General features: G+C 52.9%; 2 protein-coding genes and 1 long non-coding RNA gene across 5 annotated transcripts in view; 2 read left to right on the forward strand and 1 right to left on the reverse strand.

The window, feature by feature from the left end:
- IL17RD (interleukin 17 receptor D) overlaps positions 1–1,259 on the forward strand; it is a 28,353-nt gene extending 27,094 nt beyond the window's left edge. Inside the window, exons 13-14 of the mRNA XM_074879331.1 lie at positions 389–580; positions 1,077–1,259. The gene's annotated coding sequence lies outside the window, so the exon portion shown is untranslated. The remainder of the gene's footprint in view (positions 1–388; positions 581–1,076) is intronic.
- LOC141947799 (uncharacterized) lies at positions 1,229–20,542 on the reverse strand. 2 transcript variants are annotated; one of them, XM_074879333.1, is made up of 7 exons: positions 19,085–20,542; positions 3,890–3,961; positions 3,736–3,807; positions 2,853–2,960; positions 2,573–2,635; positions 2,011–2,182; positions 1,229–1,885 (listed from the first exon to the last, which is right to left on the reverse strand). In XM_074879333.1, exons 1-7 carry the CDS (start codon positions 19,104–19,106, stop codon positions 1,414–1,416), a joined length of 981 nt encoding a protein of 326 aa, XP_074735434.1. In that variant the 5' UTR covers positions 19,107–20,542; the 3' UTR covers positions 1,229–1,413. The 2 variants fall into 2 exon arrangements, with proteins under 2 accessions (XP_074735434.1, XP_074735433.1); XM_074879332.1 differs by lacking the exon at positions 19,085–20,542 and adding an exon at positions 4,346–4,483.
- LOC141947800 (uncharacterized) lies at positions 10,909–16,501 on the forward strand. 2 transcript variants are annotated; one of them, XR_012630266.1, is made up of 3 exons: positions 10,909–11,381; positions 14,907–15,826; positions 16,323–16,501. It is a non-coding gene; the product is annotated as an uncharacterized LOC141947800 (long non-coding RNA). The 2 variants fall into 2 exon arrangements; XR_012630265.1 differs by lacking the exon at positions 10,909–11,381 and having other exon boundaries at positions 11,397–15,826.
- Positions 20,543–21,591: the final 1,049 nt, after the last annotated feature.

The raw sequence follows: 21,591 nt of genomic DNA on the forward strand, positions 1-21,591 counted from the left end.
GTTTAGGCATTCCATAGATCATGTAAATCATCCAGACTCTCATTCAGATTTATATCAAAAACTATATATAACTTATAACTATATAATTATAACTTGCTGCAGCCTCTCCAGTGTAGTCAACATGCGCAAAGAGATTTGATAGTATTTTTTTGCCCTGTCACAGCTGGCTTCGTGAAGAGGGACTTGCTAAATAGCTGTACGGTGATATCTGTAATGTCAAGTTGTTGACGGCGACTTTCTTCACTGAGCTTCCCAACCCCATTCCCACCACTTACGCGCAGGTGGTTTAATCCTAACGTTGTACAGGAGGATGCTAGGATCTGCATTACTCTGGTTGTGCGTTCATGTTAGAAATTATTAATTACGATCACATACTTTACCTTTCCAGAGGAGATGTGCTTCGTTCAGTGCATGAGTGGGCAGTAGTGACTTCTAATAGTAGTGACTGCAGGGCAGTCGTGTTTGGCCGTGAACGCCTTCGTCTTTGCCGCTGCTCTGGGAAGACAAGCCGTTTTCCTCTGCAGCTCTGTTCTCAAGAGGACCTTGCCAAGAAGGGCGCTGAGAGTCACACATCTCTCTGGCAAGTATTTGGATTTTCGTATTCTAAGACGCCTTTACTTCAAGCTTGTCTTGAGCTGCATTAATGTCGAAATTGACTTTAAGGTTGTATCGGCAGCAGGTAGAGAAACCCATGCGCTGCTGAGCTGGAAACAATATGTCCATTCTAAGTAGCCTTTTGCTAAGGCGGCTTCGCCAGTTCAATGTCAGGGTGTAGGCCGTAATGAGTGTTGTTTATAAGAAAAGAATCCCTGTGTGTAATTTAAGACTAGCAAAAGCAGCACAGATGACTACTTTTGGCGGCATGTGATCTTCTTTGAGCTAGTAACTGTTAGGGAAGCTGAAAAGAGTCACTCTATTAGGTATTTCACCAGAATGATAAATGTTAGGGCCTCATACTGGGCTATGTGTATTGGCTGCAGAGCTGTGGTCCTAGATTGTATTCTTTTTAAATTCCAAAGAGGAAGAAATGTACACCTGCAGACGATGTTTCTGATAGACTTTTCTTCTAATTTCAGGTGAGAGGTTACACCCGTGGAACACAAACAGTACTTCTCCTTGAGCCGAAGTTTAATAGCCGTAGTTGCTGTGACTGCTACAGCTTGCTGACTGTCTGAAGATGAAATCTATTCAGACCCAAGCAACTGGTCAAATTTTGACACTAATGAAACTTAGATTTAAAATAAAACTTTATTACATGACTGGAGGGACTAAGGGGAATGCTCTGCCAGCCCCCCGGGGCCCCGCCACCAGTCAGAGCAGCCCCATGCCTGGCTCCTGCCTGCCGTAACCGTGGGCGTCCACGCCTGCGCCCGGGCCTTGAGCTCCACCGATGCCTCAGGGGTTTTGCTGGTGTTAGTACCTGAGCACTCTGTCCCTCCTTAGCCGGGGAGGAAACAGTGTTCTCCGGCCTTGGTGGTGGAAAGTTTTGTGTCTGTACTTGGCCTTGAGAGGGCGCCTTGTGCCCTTGCTAGAGGGCTGAACCAGTGGGCTCAGGGGTTGGGGGGGCTGTTCGGGCTGGGGCTCCGAGCTGCTGGGTGAGATGTAGAATGTAGCAGCAGCTGGGTAAGGGCTGGCGGGGCACAGGGGCCGTGGTGTGCTGGGTGGGTCTTTTGGCACGAAGGCAGGCAGGAATGGGCTGGGGGGGCGCGATGGAGGTGGGGATGGTGGGCCGTTGAGGGGATACGAAAGAGGAGGGGACCAGGGTGGCAGCAGTTGCTGGCATTCGTCCCCGCTCTCAGCGGTGCCAGGGCGGCTGGTCCGGCTCTGCGGGGGCGAGGGGCAGCTGCCCGTTTCCAGCTGCTGTGCGGAGTCTGCAGAGATCCCCCTGTGGAGAGAGGAGGCCGCTGAGGCCCTCGAGTGCAGGTGACACGTGGGGGGACTCTCTTCCCCAGCGTGACCCACGAGCAGCCATCCAAGAAGCAGTGGGGTGGGGGGAAATCATCAACTCACTCTTTTCTCCGCCGCCACCGCATCCAGACACAGCACAGCAGCAGTGCAATTGGCACGGCGACCGCCACTACTGCTGCACCAATCATGCAGCGCTTCACCATCTCTCTAGACATGAAAACGCTTTGACTGCGTGGGGGAGGAGAAATGTTCAGAGTTCTCTCACTGTCCACATCTGGAGGAGCAATTCCAGGACGTTAGTCCATCCAGCGCACCACCACTAAGCTTGCAGCACCCTCCCGCCCTTTGGGACAGGTTGTCCCACCAAACAAAATTCCAGCGGCCAGAAGGAGAGCACGGGGTGAGCGCAGCTGCTTGGCCAGTCGCTGCTTCGAGGGACAAGGACAAAATCCATCCCTGCAGCAGGCAGAGCCACCCACCCCTGACTCTCCCTGCCCCCGGGCCAGCTCCCACACGCCGAGGGGACGGAGTCAGGCCTTCTCAAGAGACACTTGAGCCTTGCTCTCCCCTTCGGCCTTTTCCCCAGCACGACCACCGCCCGCAGCTGCTCCCAGGTTTCGGGAGGCGTCTCCCACTTAGGGACCCCAGCAGGAATGCTCAGTACCTGAGTCTGTATAAACAAATCTGTACACTCTGCTAGGGCGGTCTTGTCTGGGCTTTGCGATCACTGCCAAAAAAGCAGAGATGAGAGGTAAAGCCTGCACGTGGCTGAGGCACGGAGGATGCAGGGGGATGGGGAGGTTCCCTCTAAGCCCCTGCCCAGTCTGGGAGTCAGGGCATCGCTCCGGACCTCAGCTCATGGGAGGGATCCTGCTCTGTGGTGCCCTTGCTGACACACAGAGATCCCGATAAGCGGCGCTGGCTGACCGCGGGGCAGCAATTACCTGGCGTGCCGGCAGATCGCATCGCCTCCGCTTGTGCTGCATAGGCTGGCAGGGAGCCACTGCTTCCTTCTGGATATGCTGCCTCCTGCGCAGCCTCTCGGTCTGTCTCTTGAGGAAGCAAGCGGGACAGTTGGATCAGATGGAGCCGCTCCGCGTCGGGGAGATGGCACCTTCAGGCCGCCACAGTGCTCAAACACATCGATCAGGTTTAGAAAAATCTGCCTGCTGACGTCTGCACAAACCAGCGCTGAGCCATCATGGTACAATGGGGGGCAGCAGCTGCCCTTGGGACTTGGCTTAAGCCACAACTGGCAGCAGAGGCTCTGCGCCGGCTCTGGGGGTCGCCAGCGCCTGCAAGGCATGAAACCCAGCATCGCTGCTGCGAGACTCTGCTCGACCCCTTCCCTTCCCGGGAAGCTGCATCACGTTTACCTACGGGCACGGCTGCAAAGAAGCACACGACAGATCAGCTCCCGTGACACCGCTCAAGGTACTTCCTCGGAGCGGAGTGGCAGCGCGTGCAAGTCAAGGACGGGCTTGCTCCTGAGGGGAAGGAGCACGGTGCAAAGAGTTACCTCGTGCCTACAGCGGCACCACGCTGGGACGAACGAACCACGCGTGGAGCTGCCGTGAGAAAGGGCTCCCTGGAGCTCACACCAGCTCTGAAGTCAGCCCCAACAAGCCCGCTGGCGTGGCAGCCAGCACCGGGAGCAGCTCAGGCTGCCGGGGCCCAGCAAAAAGAGCTTCGCAAGGGAAAGCGCCCCAGGGCACATCACTGAGCCCAACCCCTTCCCTCTCGGCACATCGGCCACAGAAGGAGCAACTTGCCTTTCACACGGAATAAAGACAAAAAGGTAGATGCTCCCTCCTCCCACTGACTTACCTGTGGGACTGTTCTCAGACTGCACGACAGCAACAGATGAAGAAAACGGGAATCCATCGACCTCGAGAGGATCTGAAGGGAAATTGCACCTGAATAAGCTCTTGCCACCTTGTCAGAGTTTACTCTTTCAAGGAAAGAGACATTGAGAACTTACCTCCAGGATGCCCCAAGGGCTCTAAACCAACATCCAGCCCAGAAGCTGGATAACCACTGCCCCCAGCCTCATCTAGAAGCAAGCAGAGATGAGAATCATTGCCACTGCATGCTGGGATTCACTTCTGCCTTAGGGAACTGCAGGCACGGGAAGGGGCTCAGGTAACCACGTGCGGGCCAGACAAAGGTGGAGGTTGTCAAAGCTGCAGAGAGGCCTGGTGAGCTCTTGGCTGGCACCTGGCAGCTCTCCACTCACTTTTTCCGGGCCATGTGCAACACCCCTCAAGGAGCAGATGGACCAACATACGGCTCCTGGGGGCTTTCTTACTGTGAGAGCTCTTGCACACAGAGACAAAGCCCTCGCTGAAGGACTGGAGGGAAAAAGCCACCATCCACGCTTCTCAGGGAGAAGAGCCCACTGGCCCGTGAAAGGCTGCACCAGCAGCCACTCGCTTACCTGCTCCCCGCACTCGCCACGGAGCAGCCCGGCACACCTTGGCGTGCAGGGCCACCAGGAGGAGGAGGATGAGGAGGAGGTGGCGGGTGAGGGCCATGGCTCCCTGCTGCTGCTGCTACTGCTGTTGCCACGGGGGCTGGGGTCTGAGTGCTGAGCGGTCAGTACAACCAGCGTGTCACCGCGGGGATATGTGACCTCACAATCCCTGATGGTGTCACGGCCCCATTGTGACCTCACGGCCGGGCCGAGGCTGCGTGGGGATGGCTCTCAGGGTGCTCGAGGAGAGCTGCTGGAGCTGCCCCCCCAGGGAGGGGAACTCGTCTCCTCAAGCAGCTCTGTCCAGGGGCCTGCTCCTACCAGTTTGGGTCAGAACTCGAGCTTTCCACATCACCGCCGTGCCAAAGAACTTCACTTGACAGATTTATCCTAACAAGTGCTTTATACAGCTGAATTTCCTTCTTCTGTATGTACTTGCAGTGTCCCTTGATCTGCTTTTCAAATAATTAGTGCTACCGAGAACGGCCCGCTAATCCACAACCACCATGCGCTGCAGTAAAACAGCTGGGCTGGCATTTCCTTTAAAATGCAAGACTTAACCTTGGGCAAAAAGTGATAAAGCAGTTCCCTTTCCAAAGAAAAACTTCTCACATCAACAACTCTCCGGTGCCTGACTGGACATACTGCGGAACTGTTCTCTAAGCCAAAACCAAAGCCGCTTCCCAGTTACGGGTGTAATGAGCAACAGCCACCAGTGACCAGCGTTGCCTCTGGCCACAGCACAGGCCCGAAGGAACACCGACGCTCAGCAAGTGTCTCCCGCTTTGGAAAGAAAGGTCTCGTCTATGGAATGCTTCATTTTTGAAAAATGCTTCTGTATCCCTTCCTCGTTGATCTGACAGCTGGGACTGACTTCCCTCATGACAGCACCCTGCTCCTCCGGCAAATCCCACCCTCCAGCAACCCTCACCACAGGCAGCGCCACCTGTACCTGACTAGAAACGGGTACTTGAATTTACACACACCTCTCACAACCCTTCTGCATAGGACTCCGAAAAAGAACATTTCATAACTATTTACTACTTCTCGAGAATGCTGCATGTCTGCTAGCAAGAATTATGACAGTGCCAAAGCAAACTCCAGTGGTAAGGCAGCAGCTCTGGGTATTCATACCCCATCTTGTGACCCACGGTGGGAGCGCAGGGGCTGCCAAAGTGCTGCTCGGACGTACCCAGCAGACACCTGACAAAAGTTGCTCACCCTAACAGGGGCTGGAGCTTCTCTACTCATGAGAAAAAGACTCAAAGTACTCCTGACAGGAAAGATTAAAAACTAATTTAGCAGCTGGCCAAATTTACCTGACAAAGTTCTACCTGCACAGGGACGAAAACGGCATTGGGGTTCACCTTTTAGCCATTGAGGCATCACGATTTAGTTTGCTCAACGTGCAAAGCATCTGCCTTATCCAGACAGGTGTCGGGGCACTGTTTAATCCGTCCATCGCTCTCATCACTGAAAACAAAGCTCCACGTTCCCTTCTCGCATTTCTGATAGAAGCCATCATTTGGGAAGTAAGACAGGACACCACACACCTAAGAACTTCCTCATTCAAACTCTCTAAACTTTCATGGAATTGTTAAGGACAAGCAGAAGTTTCATTCTTCCTAAAATTTCTCAGAAGAAAAAGACAGAAAAGCTTACTTACAAAGAAAGACCGACAAGGCTACTCGGTGCATTCACACATTTTTAAGGCATCTCTATGCCAGTGATGTTGTGGAAATTCTGAGACACAGAACACAGATCTGTGTTTGAAGTTTGTCTTTAAGCACAGCATTTCCCTCCCTGAGCTCCTGAGGACTCCGATATTGCAGGCAGACTGACAAGCTGGAGGACCATCTCTCCTCCTCTGACAGACTTTGATGTGCCTTACATAGCCCATGTGCAGCCACAAAACATTGAAAAAATCAGTCATGAATATCACCAGAAAAGGGATTGTGATCAGTAACAACACTACACTGCCATACCACCTTCCAAGTCAGATTGCTTCTGAAGTAGAACAGGATAAAACCCAAACGCAGAGGCAGAGAGAAAATACAAACTTTACCAAAAATACACAATTCACAACAGAACGTCAACGGCGAGCTAGAGGTTTCTCTCGCCTGACTGCAAGGGCCAGCAACCTGACAACAGGAATCACTTCCAAGGGTGGCTGGCAGAAGAGGCGGCTCTTCTTCTCAGCAAGGAAGGGTGCAAGCTCGTTCCTTCAAGAGCTCGTTGGGATTGCAGGGAAGGATGAAGGAAGAGAAAGTGCTTCAGTGTTTGCTCCCCAGTTAAACACGATTATCGTCTCTCAGAGAATGCTATCAGCGAAGCAATGAAAACTCCAGTCCACCATCTACTTAAACAGACTACAAAAATACGATGAAAAGAAAAGCTGCCAGTGCCAAGGAGAAAAGCCACTCTTGTGATGCTGAGAGGCCAACAAGAGCTCTGGACAGAAACTGCATGTACGTAGAGTGTATTTACCTGTGTGGTGGTTTAGTCCCTGCCGGGGTCTGAGACCACGCGGCCGCTGCCCCTCCCCCAGAAAGGGAGTGAAATACAAAGCCCCGGGGCTGAGATAAGGAGAGGTTTAATACAACAGTGCAACAGCAACACAACAAACAATGACAATATCAGTAATAACAATGAACAGAGCAAGAATACATATACCGATACAACAGTGTGGAGACCGATCACATGAAACACGCGTTCACCGATTCTCCCGTGCTCCCGCGCTTGGGCGCCAGGAGGTGACGTCAGCATGGTAATGAATAACCCGGCTAGAGCTTCCTCTCCACTGCTGGGGAAACTTAACCCTATCCTAGCTAAACCAGGACAACCTGGAACTGTTACTCTGCACCCCCTCAGGAGAGCTTGCTAAGGACACTGCAGTTGACCGTTCTGGTTAACCCGTTCTGGCTGCAGTGGGTGTCTGTCATCTACCCAGTGTCGCACTACTTGGCACCACGCAATAGTCTGGATGGCCGCTGTTTGGACAGATGCATGCATTAGCGCTCGTCTCAACTCTTTTGAGAAATTTCCAGTCTAAGCAGCTGATGAGAAACAACATGGAAGTGGCCAGAAGGGCAATGGCAATGGGCCAAAGGGCATCCAAAGCCCCTAAGCCCGGTAATGGTGCTGATGAGAACCAGGGCTAGTGGCCGTCCTGGAAACCGGAGCCACTGCTGGCACCGAGACTGCAAACCAACACCTGAGTGACCACAGGCTGGCGGACACACACGCCGGCCTGGCAACACAAGGCTGTCGCAAATGATCACAGTGATTTTAGTATGAGGTTGTAAAAATGCGCCCTAACAAAGTTCAATGGCAAGGTTCACTCTATTACCTACTACATGGAAGAAACACGCAAAGGCAACTCGAGTTAAGAATCGAGCTAGCATGAATTACAGAGAGACTGGAGATGCAAAAGGGTAAGGGAGACTCTCCCGTTGAGTCAGGAGGTTCAGCATGGGCCCCTTTGCTTTCCAAACTCCTGAGGGAGCTCAGGGGTGGCTAAGTCCGATCTTAAGTCTCAGACTTGGACGATGGTTTATGTCTAATGGAATTAGCTACATGGATTTCATTAGTATTAATTCAGCATGCCATCAGTCGCTTACCTAGGATCTGTTGTGAATCACAGAATCATCTAGGTTGGAAAAGACCTTGAGGATCATCCAGTCCAACCATTAACCTAACATTGACAGTTCCCAACTACACCATATCCCTCAGCGCTATGTCGACCCTACTCTTAAACACCTCCAGGGATGGGGACTCCACCACCAACCTGGGAAGCCCATTCCAACGCCCAACAACCCGTTCTGTAAAGAAATGCTTCCTAATATCTAGTCTAAACCTTCCCTGGTGCAACTTGAGGCCATTCCCTCTTGTCACTTTGTTAAAGAGACTCATCCCCAGCTCTCTGCAACCTCCTTTCAGGTAGTTGTAGAGGGCGATGAGGTCTCCCCTCAGCCTCCTCTTCTCCAGACTAAACACCCCCAGTTCCCTCAGCCGCTCCTCATAAGACCTGTGCTCCAGACCCTGCACCAGCTTCGTTGCCCTTCTCTGGACACGCTCGAGTCATTCAATGTCCTTTTTGTAGTGAGGGGCCCGAAACTGAACCCAGTAATCGAGGTGCGGCCTCACCAGTGCCGAGTACAGGGGTAAGATCCCTTCCCTGTCCCTACTGGCCGCGCTATTTCTGATGCAAGCCAGGATACCACTGGCCTTCTTGGCCAGTGCAGGGCACACTGCTGGCTCATGTTCAGCCGGCTGTCAATCAACACCCCCAGGTCCCTCTCTGAATGGCAGAATATCAGAGCATGCTCTGTTAACACCCCTGAATGCCAAGCTACACGGAGCCTTTCTGTGGCATACAAATGGCTGCCACACCAGCACCTGGCCAGCAAGCATTTATTAATTTATAGAATTTATAAATAAAGTATTTATAGAAACAGGAGGCTCTCAATCTGTGGATCAAGGACTACCAATGTGGACCGACTACCAATGAAGCCCTCCCATCGACATCAAAGCAGCAGGCTAACCAGCATCTTCAGAGCAGACCAGAAAACCCACAAGTCTCATCAGCTTTGACAGAAGAAAAAAAACTGCCTGAACTCAGAAGTTGAATCTGACATCTGAGAATTCTGAATTTGCTTTTAAAAAAACAAATCAGTGTCAAGATGCAGAACACCTGGAGTACCTACAAGCCTTAACTCATTGCCCCACTGCTGATTTAATTTCTCATGCCTGCATAAACACACCAGTCCCTTCATTTTAAAGGGTACTCGTACCTCTTGCCTGACATGTAGGTTTTCTCTTACAGGATTTTCACAATAAATTCAGTCTCCTCCTCACCCTTTGCTCTGTGAAAAGTGCCAATATGGATAACTTCTAAGTCTACCTACCACTCTTTGATGTGCATTTAGCTTGAAAATCTACAATTAAAATAGTTTTCACTTGTCATGCTGTGAAGGGCCACAATAAAGCATTTAAGTTTTAGGCCTGTAGGAAGCTTTATTCACAGAACTTTTCTCCCTTTTAATGTTCTGGCTGAGATCACAAATACATTCACATTGTGGAAAATAGCCTAAAAATTTTAACTTCTGTACTACATTTAGGTTGTTCATATTCCTACAGCTGTGAGCATAATTTCAGTCTGGAATTCTACTTAGGTTTTAATTTCTGCAGTTCACTTGATTTCACATTAATTACTGTAGTATGAATCAGACATTAAAATCTTGATTATTTCTGCAGGTTAGTAATACCACTAGCATCACCGCATGGTGTTGAATGCCGCTGCACGACTGAACATGCTCCGACACAAGCAGCCCACGAAGCACACACAATTCCAGTGTTTAAGCCACCCAGAAGGGCCAGATTCCAGTCAGTCCTCTGCAAACTGCGTTTTTAGAGATAAAGCCCAGTCGTGGGGAAAGTCCAGCTTAGATGCCAAAGTGAGGGACAAGTAGAGAGGAAAAGATGAAGTAAGCTTTCATTTACCACTGTCTAGCATTTTCATTCATCTGTATTCGTATCGACCACAACCATTATCTAAAAATCAAAATGTATGCAAAGTAAACCTCAGAAAAAGCATAATCCTAGCCCTCATTCACCTAAAAAAAATATCCAGTGCTTTGTTGTAAATATGGATTCTACAGCTGCCAGCTGTAGCGCAAATGCTGTGCCCATGAATCCTCCTGCATGAGGATCCCTAACTGAGCTCCCCTTCTAGGAAGAATAAATAATAACCACGTTTCAACCTCCAGAAAATAAAAATCCTGACAAACTTAGGAGATTTCAACAGCTTTAATGCCAATGAACATCCATGCCTGCAAGAAAATGAAGCATATTTAGAACAACAGGGGATAGGAAGGCCCCACATCTTCTTGCTAGGAAAGATGAGGAACTGGAAGAGAGACAAAGACTACAGGAATAAGGGGTCTCTCTGCCTTGGGTAAGGATGGGATCTCTTAGTCTCAGGTACTGGATCTCCAAACCTTGAGAGGCATCCCTGTGCAAGGGGAGCCACCTGGTGTGCAGTCCAGTTGCACTTCAGGGAGAACTCAAATTGGGCTCATCCAGCGATGCATCGTTGGTAAAGGGTCTCTCTGCCTCGAGGAGGAACCTTGAGAGCTGTCCCAGCTCAAGGGGAGATCACCACCACACAGCCACGCTGCGTGGCAGGGAGAGCTCAAAGGCAGCTCCCTTGGGCTGTCATATTTATGGGTGGAAGAGGTTGGCTCACAGTCAAATCACATACAACGGGAAAGGTAGGCAAGAGACTCCTTGTACTCACAACTTGCTTTGTTCCTTGAGAAATGGCTCTTGCAAAAAACACCTGCTATTCATGTGTTCATCGCATGGTCCCTGCTCTAAGCTCACGTGCACTGAAGCTCACTGGGTGTCTCTGCGCCTTTGGGGGTTTGCTAGAGAAGTTCTTGGCGCGGCTACGGCTCAGGCCTTGACCTCCTCTGGAGCCCGTACCAAACCACCGCTAGTTTGGTTAAGGGGTCGAGCGCACCCCTCACAAAGGTCACGCGGGCCGGGCCGGGCCGGGCCGGGCCTTCCTGAGAAGGAGAGGCCAGGCCGCGGGCCTCCGGGCAGCACCAGCACGAAGAGGCGCCCCCGAGGCGGGAAGCTAGAGCGCTGTAGACCCGTCCCCGCTCGGCTCCGCCGAGAGCGGTTGCGGCTCCTCGACCGCCGGCGACACCATTTCAGGGCTGCGCCCTCAGGCGCCTTGAAATAAATGGCGGAGGGGGGCGGAGACTATTTTCCCGCTATCCAATGAGAAGAGAGAGTCCCACGAGGAGGCGGTGCCGAGCGGCCCCAAACCCAATGGGCGTGAGAGGCGGTGGATGACAGACGGGCGGCCCCTCCGCCCGACGGCTCCAGTGGGCGGGCCTTGGCGTTGAGTAGCGTCGCGCCGCGCGGCGAACGGCGGCAGGAGTGGCCGCGACTCCATCAGGGTATCGGCGGGCTCCGGGTCGCCCTGCGGCAGGTAACGGGGCGGCGGCAGCGGGCCGGGTTCCCGGGGCTGCTGCCATCTCCTGCGCGGCGGGCGGCGAGCTGCGGGTAGCCTGCGGGAAACGGCTGGTGCGGCTTGGGCGCCAGGGGCCGGGGCGGGGCGGTGGGTGGGGCGGACGGGCCCGTCGCGTCTCGTCTCCTCTCCCTGTTGCGGGCGGGCGCGGGGGCCTTGGCCCGGCCCCTCCGCTCGGCATCACCGCCGCCCCGCGGGGTGGGGGCTGGCCCCGGCGGGGGGAGCGGCCCGGGCCGCAGGCGGAGGTGTTGTCTACGGCCCTCTGTCCCGGCGAGAGGCGGGAGCGCGGGTGTCGCTGCCGGGCGGGGCACCGAGGAGCACTGACCTGCGGCGGGGAGCGGTGGCCGAAGGAACTTGTGGGCGGGGTGGGCTGGCAGAGGCGGCGGGCAGGACTGCAGGCGGCTGCGGGAGGTGGCTCCGGAGGGCGTTAGAGACGGGATGGGCCGGCAGAACTCGGTACGGCGTAGGAAGAGTGAAGCTCGGGAACGAGGAGGCGGTGGTTGAAGAAAATACCTCATGAAACGTCCCTCCTTTGGCAGCTAAAGCATGCTGTCGGTACACAGCAGGGTAAGGGGTGGGGTTGCGCAAAGCTAAACTTGAACGCTCGTCAGTATACGCTGTACTGATCGAAACTAAGCACTTGCGTTATGTTTCAGTATCGTTGTTAGCGCAGTGTAGAATCCGTCCGTGTAAGCAGCAACGTGCTTATGGCACAGCGCAATCAAATTACGTTTTCATGACTTATTTCTTGTAGGCGTGGAAACTCAAGGTTATGATAATCCTCATTGATAGATTTGCCTCTTCTGTGTTGTTTATGCTCCTCTCTAATTGTAGTACTTTGCGCAGACAGTTTTCTGGCTGTAATGCGAGTCTTAACTGGGATGGAAAAATTGCTTCCGTTAACAACATACCTGGAAATACTACAAGACGATGCTTAATCATCAAAATGCGTCAAATTTAATCCATGACAGAAATTTGGAGGAAGTGAATCTGTCCCTTCAAAAGCAATACTGTTTCTTTAACTTAGTTAAACAATATTTCGGGAACAGGGCATCCTCTTCCTGGGTTCTCCAAGCAGGTATCAGCATCCCCAGCTGCCAGGGTGTTCACCAGAGCAGTTATTTACTGGCATGGCTCCTGTTGTCACATCTGACGTGTTCTGTTCACAGCAACGCTCGGGCGTTAAATAGCCTGAACTTACCCAAGGCGTTATTTACAGCGCACGTTCAAAGTTGCTGCAGCCTCTCCAGCGTAGTCAACATGCGCAAAGACATTTGATAGTATTTTTTTGCCCTGTCACAGCTGGCTTCGTGAAGAGGGACTTGCTAAATAGCTGTACGGTGATATCTGTAATGTCAAGTTGTTGACGGTGACTTTCTTCACTGAGCTTCCCAACAAGTGATACTTCGTAGGTCTTAAATGCAACGTCCATTCCTAGAGGTCATGCCGGGAAGTTCTTTTGCATACTAAGACAGGAGACTTGGCAAAAGGAAGCTCAGATAAAACTTCAAATCACTTTGTTTTTCTACTACTACTAACAAGCTGTATCCTTATGTCCCTTTCCTTTTGAAAATGCCTTCTGCGTTTTCCTCCCTTGTCAGTAGGGGAAACATCAGTTTGTCTGCAAAACGGCGAAAGGCTCCCAGGACGTAGAAAGGGCGATAGATGTTTAGTTCTGTTGCCAATTCATAACGTAGCACAGCATTCTCGAAAACGTTTTTGTGCGCTAACTGCATTATTTGCTGAATTTGTGTAACTGTTCTGTTAACGTGCAAACTTTGTGCAGAAAACGTTAGCCCGCTTACTAGGAGCATGTCCTAAGAGACACAACTCAGGTGAATGAATACACATTGGTCTATTCCTAAGTAAGATTCCATTGCTGTTTGAGGCGGGAACAAAGAACCAAAACGACAGTTTCCTTTGGGAGGTGCGCCGCAGAGGCCTTCGTACCGTTTGAAGCTGTAGCTAAAGCAAAGTGTGTGCTCACACACCTATTTCGTCTGCCAGTGCACTGACAGATGTGTATTCCAAAAGGGTTTGTGAAAACCCGATAACATTTTAGTCTAGTCATTTTCCTTACTACAAGGTGTTCTCTACTTTCACTGAGGTTTTTGCCAGCGTTGTACGGTGCTGTAGCGCACGCACCACTTACACGCAGGTGGTTTAATCCTAACGTTGTACAGGAGGATGCTAGGATCTGCGTTACTCTGGTTGTGCGTTCATGTTAGAAATTATTAATTACGATCACATACTTTACCTTTCCAGAGGAGATGTGCTTCGTTCAGTGCATGAGTGGGCAGTAGTGACTTCTAATTCCTTTCAAACCGTGGTTTCTGGATATTTATATTCCAGCTGTAACTGCACGGGTAGAAAAACAAGTGAAAATCAAAAGCTGGTTGAAAATGTGGCACAAGAGTAAGATTCCAGAACACTTTGTGTTAAAGCAATTCTGTGTAAATGAGATCTAGATTTTGTAAAAAATATTGGCATATCCGATTGAGACACTAGATTAATACCACTGATTGTCCCCAATAACATATTCATCTTACGGTGTTGTGTGAAAAATGCCAGGGACACACACACACGTAGTGGACACACATCCCTGTCTAGGCACGTGGCCTTTGGTACTGCTCGTGCTTGGAGTTAACGCCCATCTGTAAACCTGTGTAGCGTTGTGTGCTGAGCCTGCTCGTACTCCTTTTCTCCTCTTTGTAAAATTTGCCAGTTCAAACAAGTATTCTGGTGTGATTTACACTTACTCCAGTGTATTGCTGCTAAATGGACTAGCACGTCCAAAGAGAGGTATTAAATTTTAAGTGCTTGGGCATAAGCAGGGGCCTCTTAAGAAGGTGCCTGGACTTCAGCTGGCAAGCGTTACATTCTAATGAAAGAGTTTTTGCTTTCTTGGTCAGTGCCTGTTTTCAGTGCAGGTGAAGTCGTTTGGCACAAAATAAAAAAAAACAAAGCAAAACCAAAACACCATAAAAACAAAAACCAAACCAAAACCCTCTAATCTGTTTAGTCTTAATCTTCACACGGGTTTCTAACTTCCAGCTTTGACTTGTTTGTTATGGTTAATTTTATCCGCTGAATTTCTAAAGCTGGATTTAAGCCCCAGAGTAAAATAGTGTTTTCCGATAACAAATTTACAATTGCCAAATGATCCTTTCACAGAAGGATGCACTGCAGTATTGTATACCTCAGGCAGAGCTATCCATTTATCTCCACACTGCGTATCGTAGGTGTCCGTAAAGCAGAGTTTGTGGAGGAGCTATTCCTTCCACAAACCCACTTTCAGCTTTAGGTGGTTTCTTCTGTGCTGCAAAGTGGACAAAACAACCGGGAGAATAAAGCGTTTGTCTTGTAGGAGCACCCTGAGAGGAAACAGGGCTTTTGTTATTTCCACCAATATGCATTTTGTTCCTTCAGCAGAGTAACGAATAGAAATCGTACCTGTCACCTGAGCTGTCTTGTTCTCTTTTACAGGTTGGAGAATAGCTTCAGAGGGCTTATGATGTTCCACTGTGTGCTACTGAGCAAGAACATGTACATTCCTGAGACTTTTTTTCCCCCCTGTGCAGTTTAGGACCATTTTAGAGCTTTGAAGCTGACAGGTAGCTCAAGAAAAGCACGCAAAGCCTACTTCAGCGCACTAGAGCCCACTGAGATTCTCCTACTGTCACTGCTCTTGGACACAAATTAGGAGCAAGGCTCTAGCAAGTTAAGCGCTTTCTTAATACAGAGCAAAGTGCAATCCAAAACTGTGAATACAGAAGAGGAAAAGATTTTAAATCACACTGAAACTTTCCTGTCAGAAACCCTGTGATTTTACTGAGCCTCTTGTGGAAAGAGGTGATGAGGCGTGCGTGTAGTAGCACGTGGTGACAGTGCAGGGGCAGTTGAGTGAAGCGAGGAGAAGCAATATGAAGGACAACGAAGTTGGCATCAGTCGTGCTGCTCCCCTTCCCCTGCTCCAGTCCCCGCCGCTCAAACAAAGAACCCATGGAACGAACCAGCTTGAGTCCCTAACGGGCTGCTGGATGTGCTGGTGCTCCAGGCGGGGCTGGAGACGGAGGCGGGAACTTGCTCACCGAAAGAGTCCGTAGGAGTCGGGAAGTGCGGGAAGCACCCAGTGCAGGGGGTGCTGCTGAAATGGTGGGATACCACTGTGAGGAGTTGGGGTTAGTGCTGGTGTTGTGAGCCCGGGAGCCCCGTGGTGTGGTGAAAGCTGGGGGCAGGCTGGAGCCTCGGCCTCGGGCTGGGGTAGGCAGCTGCAGGGCAGTCGTGTTTGGCCGTGAACGCCTTCGTCTTTGCCGCTGCTCTGGGAAGACAAGCCGTTTTCCTCTGCAGCTCTGTTCTCAAGAGGACCTTGCCAAGAAGGGCGCTGAGAGTCACACATCTCTCTGGCAAGTATTTGGATTTTCGTATTCTAAGACGCCTTTACTTCAAGCTTGTCTTGAGCTGCATTAATGTCGAAATTGACTTTAAGGTTGTATCGGCAGCAGGTAGAGAAACCCATGCGCTGCTGAGCTGGAAACAATATGTCCATTCTAAGTAGCCTTTTGCTAAGGCGGCTTCGCCAGTTCAATGTCAGGGTGTAGGCCGTAATGAGTGTTGTTTATAAGAAAAGAATCCCTGTGTGTAATTTAAGACTAGCAAAAGCAGCACAGATGACTACTTTTGGCGGCATGTGATCTTCTTTGAGCTAGTAACTGTTAGGGAAGCTGAAAAGAGTCACTCTATTAGGTATTTCACCAGAATGATAAATGTTAGGGCCTCATACTGGGCTATGTGTATTGGCTGCAGAGCTGTGGTCCTAGATTGTATTCTTTTTAAATTCCAAAGAGGAAGAAATGTACACCTGCAGACGATGTTTCTGATAGACTTTTCTTCTAATTTCAGGTGAGAGGTTACACCCGTGGAACACAAACAGTACTTCTCCTTGAGCCGAAGTTTAATAGCCGTAGTTGCTGTGACTGCTACAGCTTGCTGACTGAAGATGAAATCTATTCAGACCCAAGCAACTGGTCAAATTTTGACACTAATGAAACTTAGATTTAAAATAAAACTTTATTACATGACTGGAGGGACTAAGGGGAATGCTCTGCCAGCCCCCCGGGGCCCCGCCACCAGTCAGAGCAGCCCCATGCCTGGCTCCTGCCTGCCGTAACCGTGGGCGTCCACGCCTGCGCCCGGGCCTTGAGCTCCACCGATGCCTCAGGGGTTTTGCTGGTGTTAGTACCTGAGCACTCTGTCCCTCCTTAGCCGGGGAGAAAACAGTGTTCTCCGGACTTGGTGGTGGAAGGTTCTGTGTCTGTAGAGATGACACTTGGCCTTGAGAGGGCACCTTGTGCCATTGCTAGAGGGCTGAACCAGTGGGCTCAGGGGTTGGGGGGGCTGTTCAGGCTGGGGCTCAGGGCTGCTGGGTGGGGTGCAGAAGGTAGTAGCAGATGGGTAACGGCTGGCATGGCACAGGGGCGGTGGGGACAGTGGTGTGCTGGGTGGGTCGTGTGGCATCACGGCATCCAGAAACAGGCTGGGGGGGTGCGAGGGAGGTGGGGACGGTGGGGTGCTGGGTGAGTCGTGTGGCATCACGGCACCCAGGAACGGGCTGGGGGGGTGCGAGGGAGGTGGGGACGGTGGTGTGCTGGGTGGCTCGTGTGGCATCACGGCACCCAGGAACGGGCTGGGGGGGCTTGAGGGAGGTGGGGACGGTGGGGTGCTGGGTGGCTTGTGTGGCATCACAGCACCCAGGAACGGGCTGGTGGCGCTTGAGGGAGGTGGGGACGGTGGAGTGCTGGGTGGCTCAAGTGGCGTCACAGCACCCAGTAATTGGCTGGGGGGGCTTGAGGGAGGTGGGGACGGTGGGGTGCTTGGTGGCTCGTGTGGCATCACAGCACCCAGGAACGGGCTGGGGGGGTGCGAGGGAGGTGGGGACGGTGGGGTGCTGGGTGGCTCGTGTGGCGTCACGGCACCCAGGAATGGGCTGGGGGGGTGCGAGGGAGGTGGGGACGGTGGGGTGCTGGGTGGCTCGTGTGGCGTCACGGCACCCAGGAATGGGCTGGGGGGGTGCGAGGGAGGTGGGGACGGTGGGGTGCTGGGTGAGTCGTGTGGCATCACGGCACCCAGGAATGGGCTGGGGGGGTGCGAGGGAGGTGGGGACGGTGGGGTGCTGGGTGAGTCGTGTGGCATCACGGCACCCAGGAACAGGCTGGGGGGGTGCAAGGGAGGTGGGGACGGTGGGGTGCTGGGTGAGTCGTGTGGCATCACGGCACCCAGGAACAGGCTGGGGGGGTGCGAGGGAGGTGGGGACGGTGGGGTGCTGGGTGAGTCGTGTGGCATCACGGCACCCAGGAACAGGCTGGGGGGGTGCGAGGGAGGTGGGGACGGTGGGGTGCTGGGTGAGTCGTGTGGCGTCATGGCACCCAGGAATGGGCTGGGGGGGCTTGAGGGAGGTGGGGACGGTGGGGTGCCAGATGGCTCGTGTGGCGTCATGGCACCCAGGAATGGGCTGGCGGGGCTTAAGGGAGGTGGGGACGGTGGGGTGCTGGGGGGACACGAAGGAGGGGGGGACCAGGGTGGCAGCAGTTGCTGGCGTTCATCCCCGCTCTCAGGGGTGCCGGGGCGGCTGGTCCAGCTCTGCGGGGGCGAGGGGCAGCTGCTGGTTTCCAACTGCTGTGCGGAGTCTGCAGAGATCCCCCTGTGGAGAGAGGAGGCCGCTGAGGCCCTCGAGTGCAGGTGGCACGTGGGGACACTCTTCCCCAGCATGAGCCACGAGCAGCCATCCAAGAAGCAGTGGGGTGGGGGGAAATCATCAACTCACTCTTTTCTCCACTGCCACCACATCCGGACACAGCACAGCAGCAGTGCAATTGGCACGGCGACCGCCACTACTGCTGCGCTGATCCTGCAGCGCTTCACCATCTCTCTAGACATGAAACCACTTTGACTGCGTGGGGGAGGAGAAATGCTCGAAGTTCTCTTACTGTCCACATCTGGAGGAGCAATTCGGGACGTTAGTCCATCTGGCGCACCACCACTAAGCTTGCAGCACCCTCCCGCCCTTTGGGACAGGTTGTCCCACCAAACAAAACTCCAGTGGCCAGAAGGAGAGCACGGGGTGAGCGCAGCTGCTTGGCCAGTCGCTGCTTCGAGGGACAAGGACAAAATCCATCCCTGCAGCAGGCAGAGCCACCCACCCCTGACTCTCCCTGCCCCCGGGCCAGCTCCCACACGCCGAGGGGATGGAGTCAGGCCTTCTCAAGAGACACTTGAGCCTTGCTCTCCCCTTCGGCCTTTTCCCCAGCACGACCACCGCCCGCAGCCGCTCCCAGGTTTCGGGAGGCGTCTCCCACTTAGGGACCCCAGCAGGAATGCTCAGTACCTGAGTCTGTATAAACAAATTTGTACACTCTGCTAGGGCGGTCTTGTCTGGGCTTTGCGATCACTGCCAAAAAAGCAGAGATGAGAGGTAAAGCCTGCACGTGGCTGAGGCACGGAGGATGCAGGGGGATGGGGAGGTTCCCTCTAAGCCCCTGCCCAGTCTGGGAGTCAGGGCATCGCTCCGGACCTCAGCTCATGGGAGGGATCCTGCTCTGTGGTGCCCTTGCTGACACACAGAGATCCCGATAAGCGGCGCTGGCTGACCGCGGGGCAGCAATTACCTGGCGTGCCGGCAGATCGCATCGCCTCCGCTTGTGCTGCATAGGCTGGCAGGGAGCCACTGCTTCCTTCTGGATATGCTGCCTCCTGCGCAGCCTCTCGGTCTGTCTCTTGAGGAAGCAAGCGGGACAGTTGGATCAGATGGAGCCGCTCCGCGTCGGGGAGATGGCACCTTCAGGCCGCCACAGTGCTCAAACACATCGATCAGGTTTAGAAAAATCTGCCTGCTGACGTCTGCACAAACCAGCGCTGAGCCATCATGGTACAATGGGGGGCAGCAGCTGCCCTTGGGACTTGGCTTAAGCCACAACTGGCAGCAGAGGCTCTGCGCCAGCTCTGGGGGTCGCCAGCGCCTGCAAGGCATGAAACCCAGCATGGCTGCTGCGAGACTCTGCTCGACCCCTTCCCTTCCCGGGAAGCTGCATCACGTTTACCTACGGGCACGGCTGCAAAGAAGCACACGACAGATCAGCTCCCGTGACACCGCTCAAGGTACTTCCTCGGAGCGGAGTGGCAGCGCGTGCAAGTCAAGGACGGGCTTGCTCCTGAGGGGAAGGAGCACGGTGCAAAGAGTTACCTCGTGCCTACAGCGGCACCACGCTGGGACGAACGAACCACGCGTGGAGCTGCCGTGAGAAAGGGCTCCCTGGAGCTCACACCAGCTCTGAAGTCAGCCCCAACAAGCCCGCTGGCGTGGCAGCCAGCACCGGGAGCAGCTCAGGCTGCCGGGGCCCAGCAAAAAGAGCTTCGCAAGGGAAAACGCCCCAGGGCACATCACTGAGCCCAACCCCTTCCCTCTCGGCACATCGGCCACAGAAGGAGCAACTTGCCTTTCACACGGAATAAAGACAAAAAGGTAGATGCTCCCTCCTCCCACTGACTTACCTGTGGGACTGTTCTTAGACTGCACGACAGCAACAGATGAAGAAAACGGGAATCCATCGACCTCGAGAGGATCTGAAGGGAAATTGCACCTGAATAAGCTCTTGCCACCTTGTCAGAGTTTACTCTTTCAAGGAAAGAGACATTGAGAACTTACCTCCAGGATGCCCCAAGGGCTCTAAGCCAACATCCAGCCCAGAAGCTGGATAACCACTGCCCCCAGCCTCATCTAGAAGCAAGCAGAGATGAGAATCATTGCCACTGCATGCTGGGATTCACTTCTGCCTTAGGGAACTGCAGGCACGGGAAGGGGCTCAGGTAACCACGTGCGGGCCAGACAAAGGTGGAGGTTGTCAAAGCTGCAGAGAGGCCTGGTGAGCTCTTGGCTGGCACCTGGCAGCTCTCCACTCACTTTTTCCGGGCCATGTGCAACACCCCTCAAGGAGCAGATGGACCAACATACGGCTCCTGGGGGCTTTCTTACTGTGAGAGCTCTTGCACACAGAGACAAAGCCCTCGCTGAAGGACTGGAGGGAAAAAGCCACCATCCACGCTTCTCAGGGAGAAGAGCCCGCTGGCCCGTGAAAGGCTGCTGGAGCTGCCCCCCCAGGGAGGGGAACTCGTCTCCTCAAGCAGCTCTGTCCAGGGGCCTGCTCCTACCAGTTTGGGTCAGAACTCGAGCTTTCCACATCACCGCCGTGCCAAAGAACTTCACTTGACAGATTTATCCTAACAAGTGCTTTATACAGCTGAATTTCCTTCTTCTGTATGTACTTGCAGTGTCCCTTGATCTGCTTTTCAAATAATTAGCGCTACCGAGAACGGCCCGCTAATCCACAACCACCATGCGCTGCAGTAAAACAGCTGGGCTGGCATTTCCTTTAAAATGCAAGACTTAACCTTGGGCAAAAAGTGATAAAGCAGTTCCCTTTCCAAAGAAAAACTTCTCACATCAACAACTCTCCGGTGCCTGACTGGACATACTGCGGAACTGTTCTCTAAGCCAAAACCAAAGCCGCTTCCCAGTTACGGGTGTAATGAGCAACAGCCACCAGTGACCAGCGTTGCCTCTGGCCACAGCACAGGCCCGAAGGAACACCGACGCTCAGCAAGTGTCTCCCGCTTTGGAAAGAAAGGTCTCGTCTATGGAATGCTTCATTTTTGAAAAATGCTTCTGTATCCCTTCCTCATTGATCTGACAGCTGGGACTGACTTCCCTCATGACAGCACCCTGCTCCTCCGGCAAATCCCACCCTCCAGCAACCCTCACCACAGGCAGCGCCACCTGTACCTGACTAGAAACGGGTACTTGAATTTACACACACCTCTCACAACCCTTCTGCATAGGACTCCGAAAAAGAACATTTCATAACTATTTACTACTTCTCGAGAATGCTGCATGTCTGCTAGCAAGAATTATGACAGTGCCAAAGCAAACTCCAGTGGTAAGGCAGCAGCTCTGGGTATTCATACCCCATCTTGTGACCCACGGTGGGAGCGCAGGGGCTGCCAAAGTGCTGCTCGGACGTACCCAGCAGACACCTGACAAAAGTTGCTCACCCTAACAGGGGCTGGAGCTTCTCTACTCATGAGAAAAAGACTCAAAGTACTCCTGACAGGAAAGATT

The sequence above is a fragment of the Strix uralensis genome, chromosome 10 (assembly GCF_047716275.1).
Source record: "Strix uralensis isolate ZFMK-TIS-50842 chromosome 10, bStrUra1, whole genome shotgun sequence".
Classification (NCBI taxonomy): Eukaryota; Metazoa; Chordata; class Aves; order Strigiformes; family Strigidae; genus Strix; species Strix uralensis.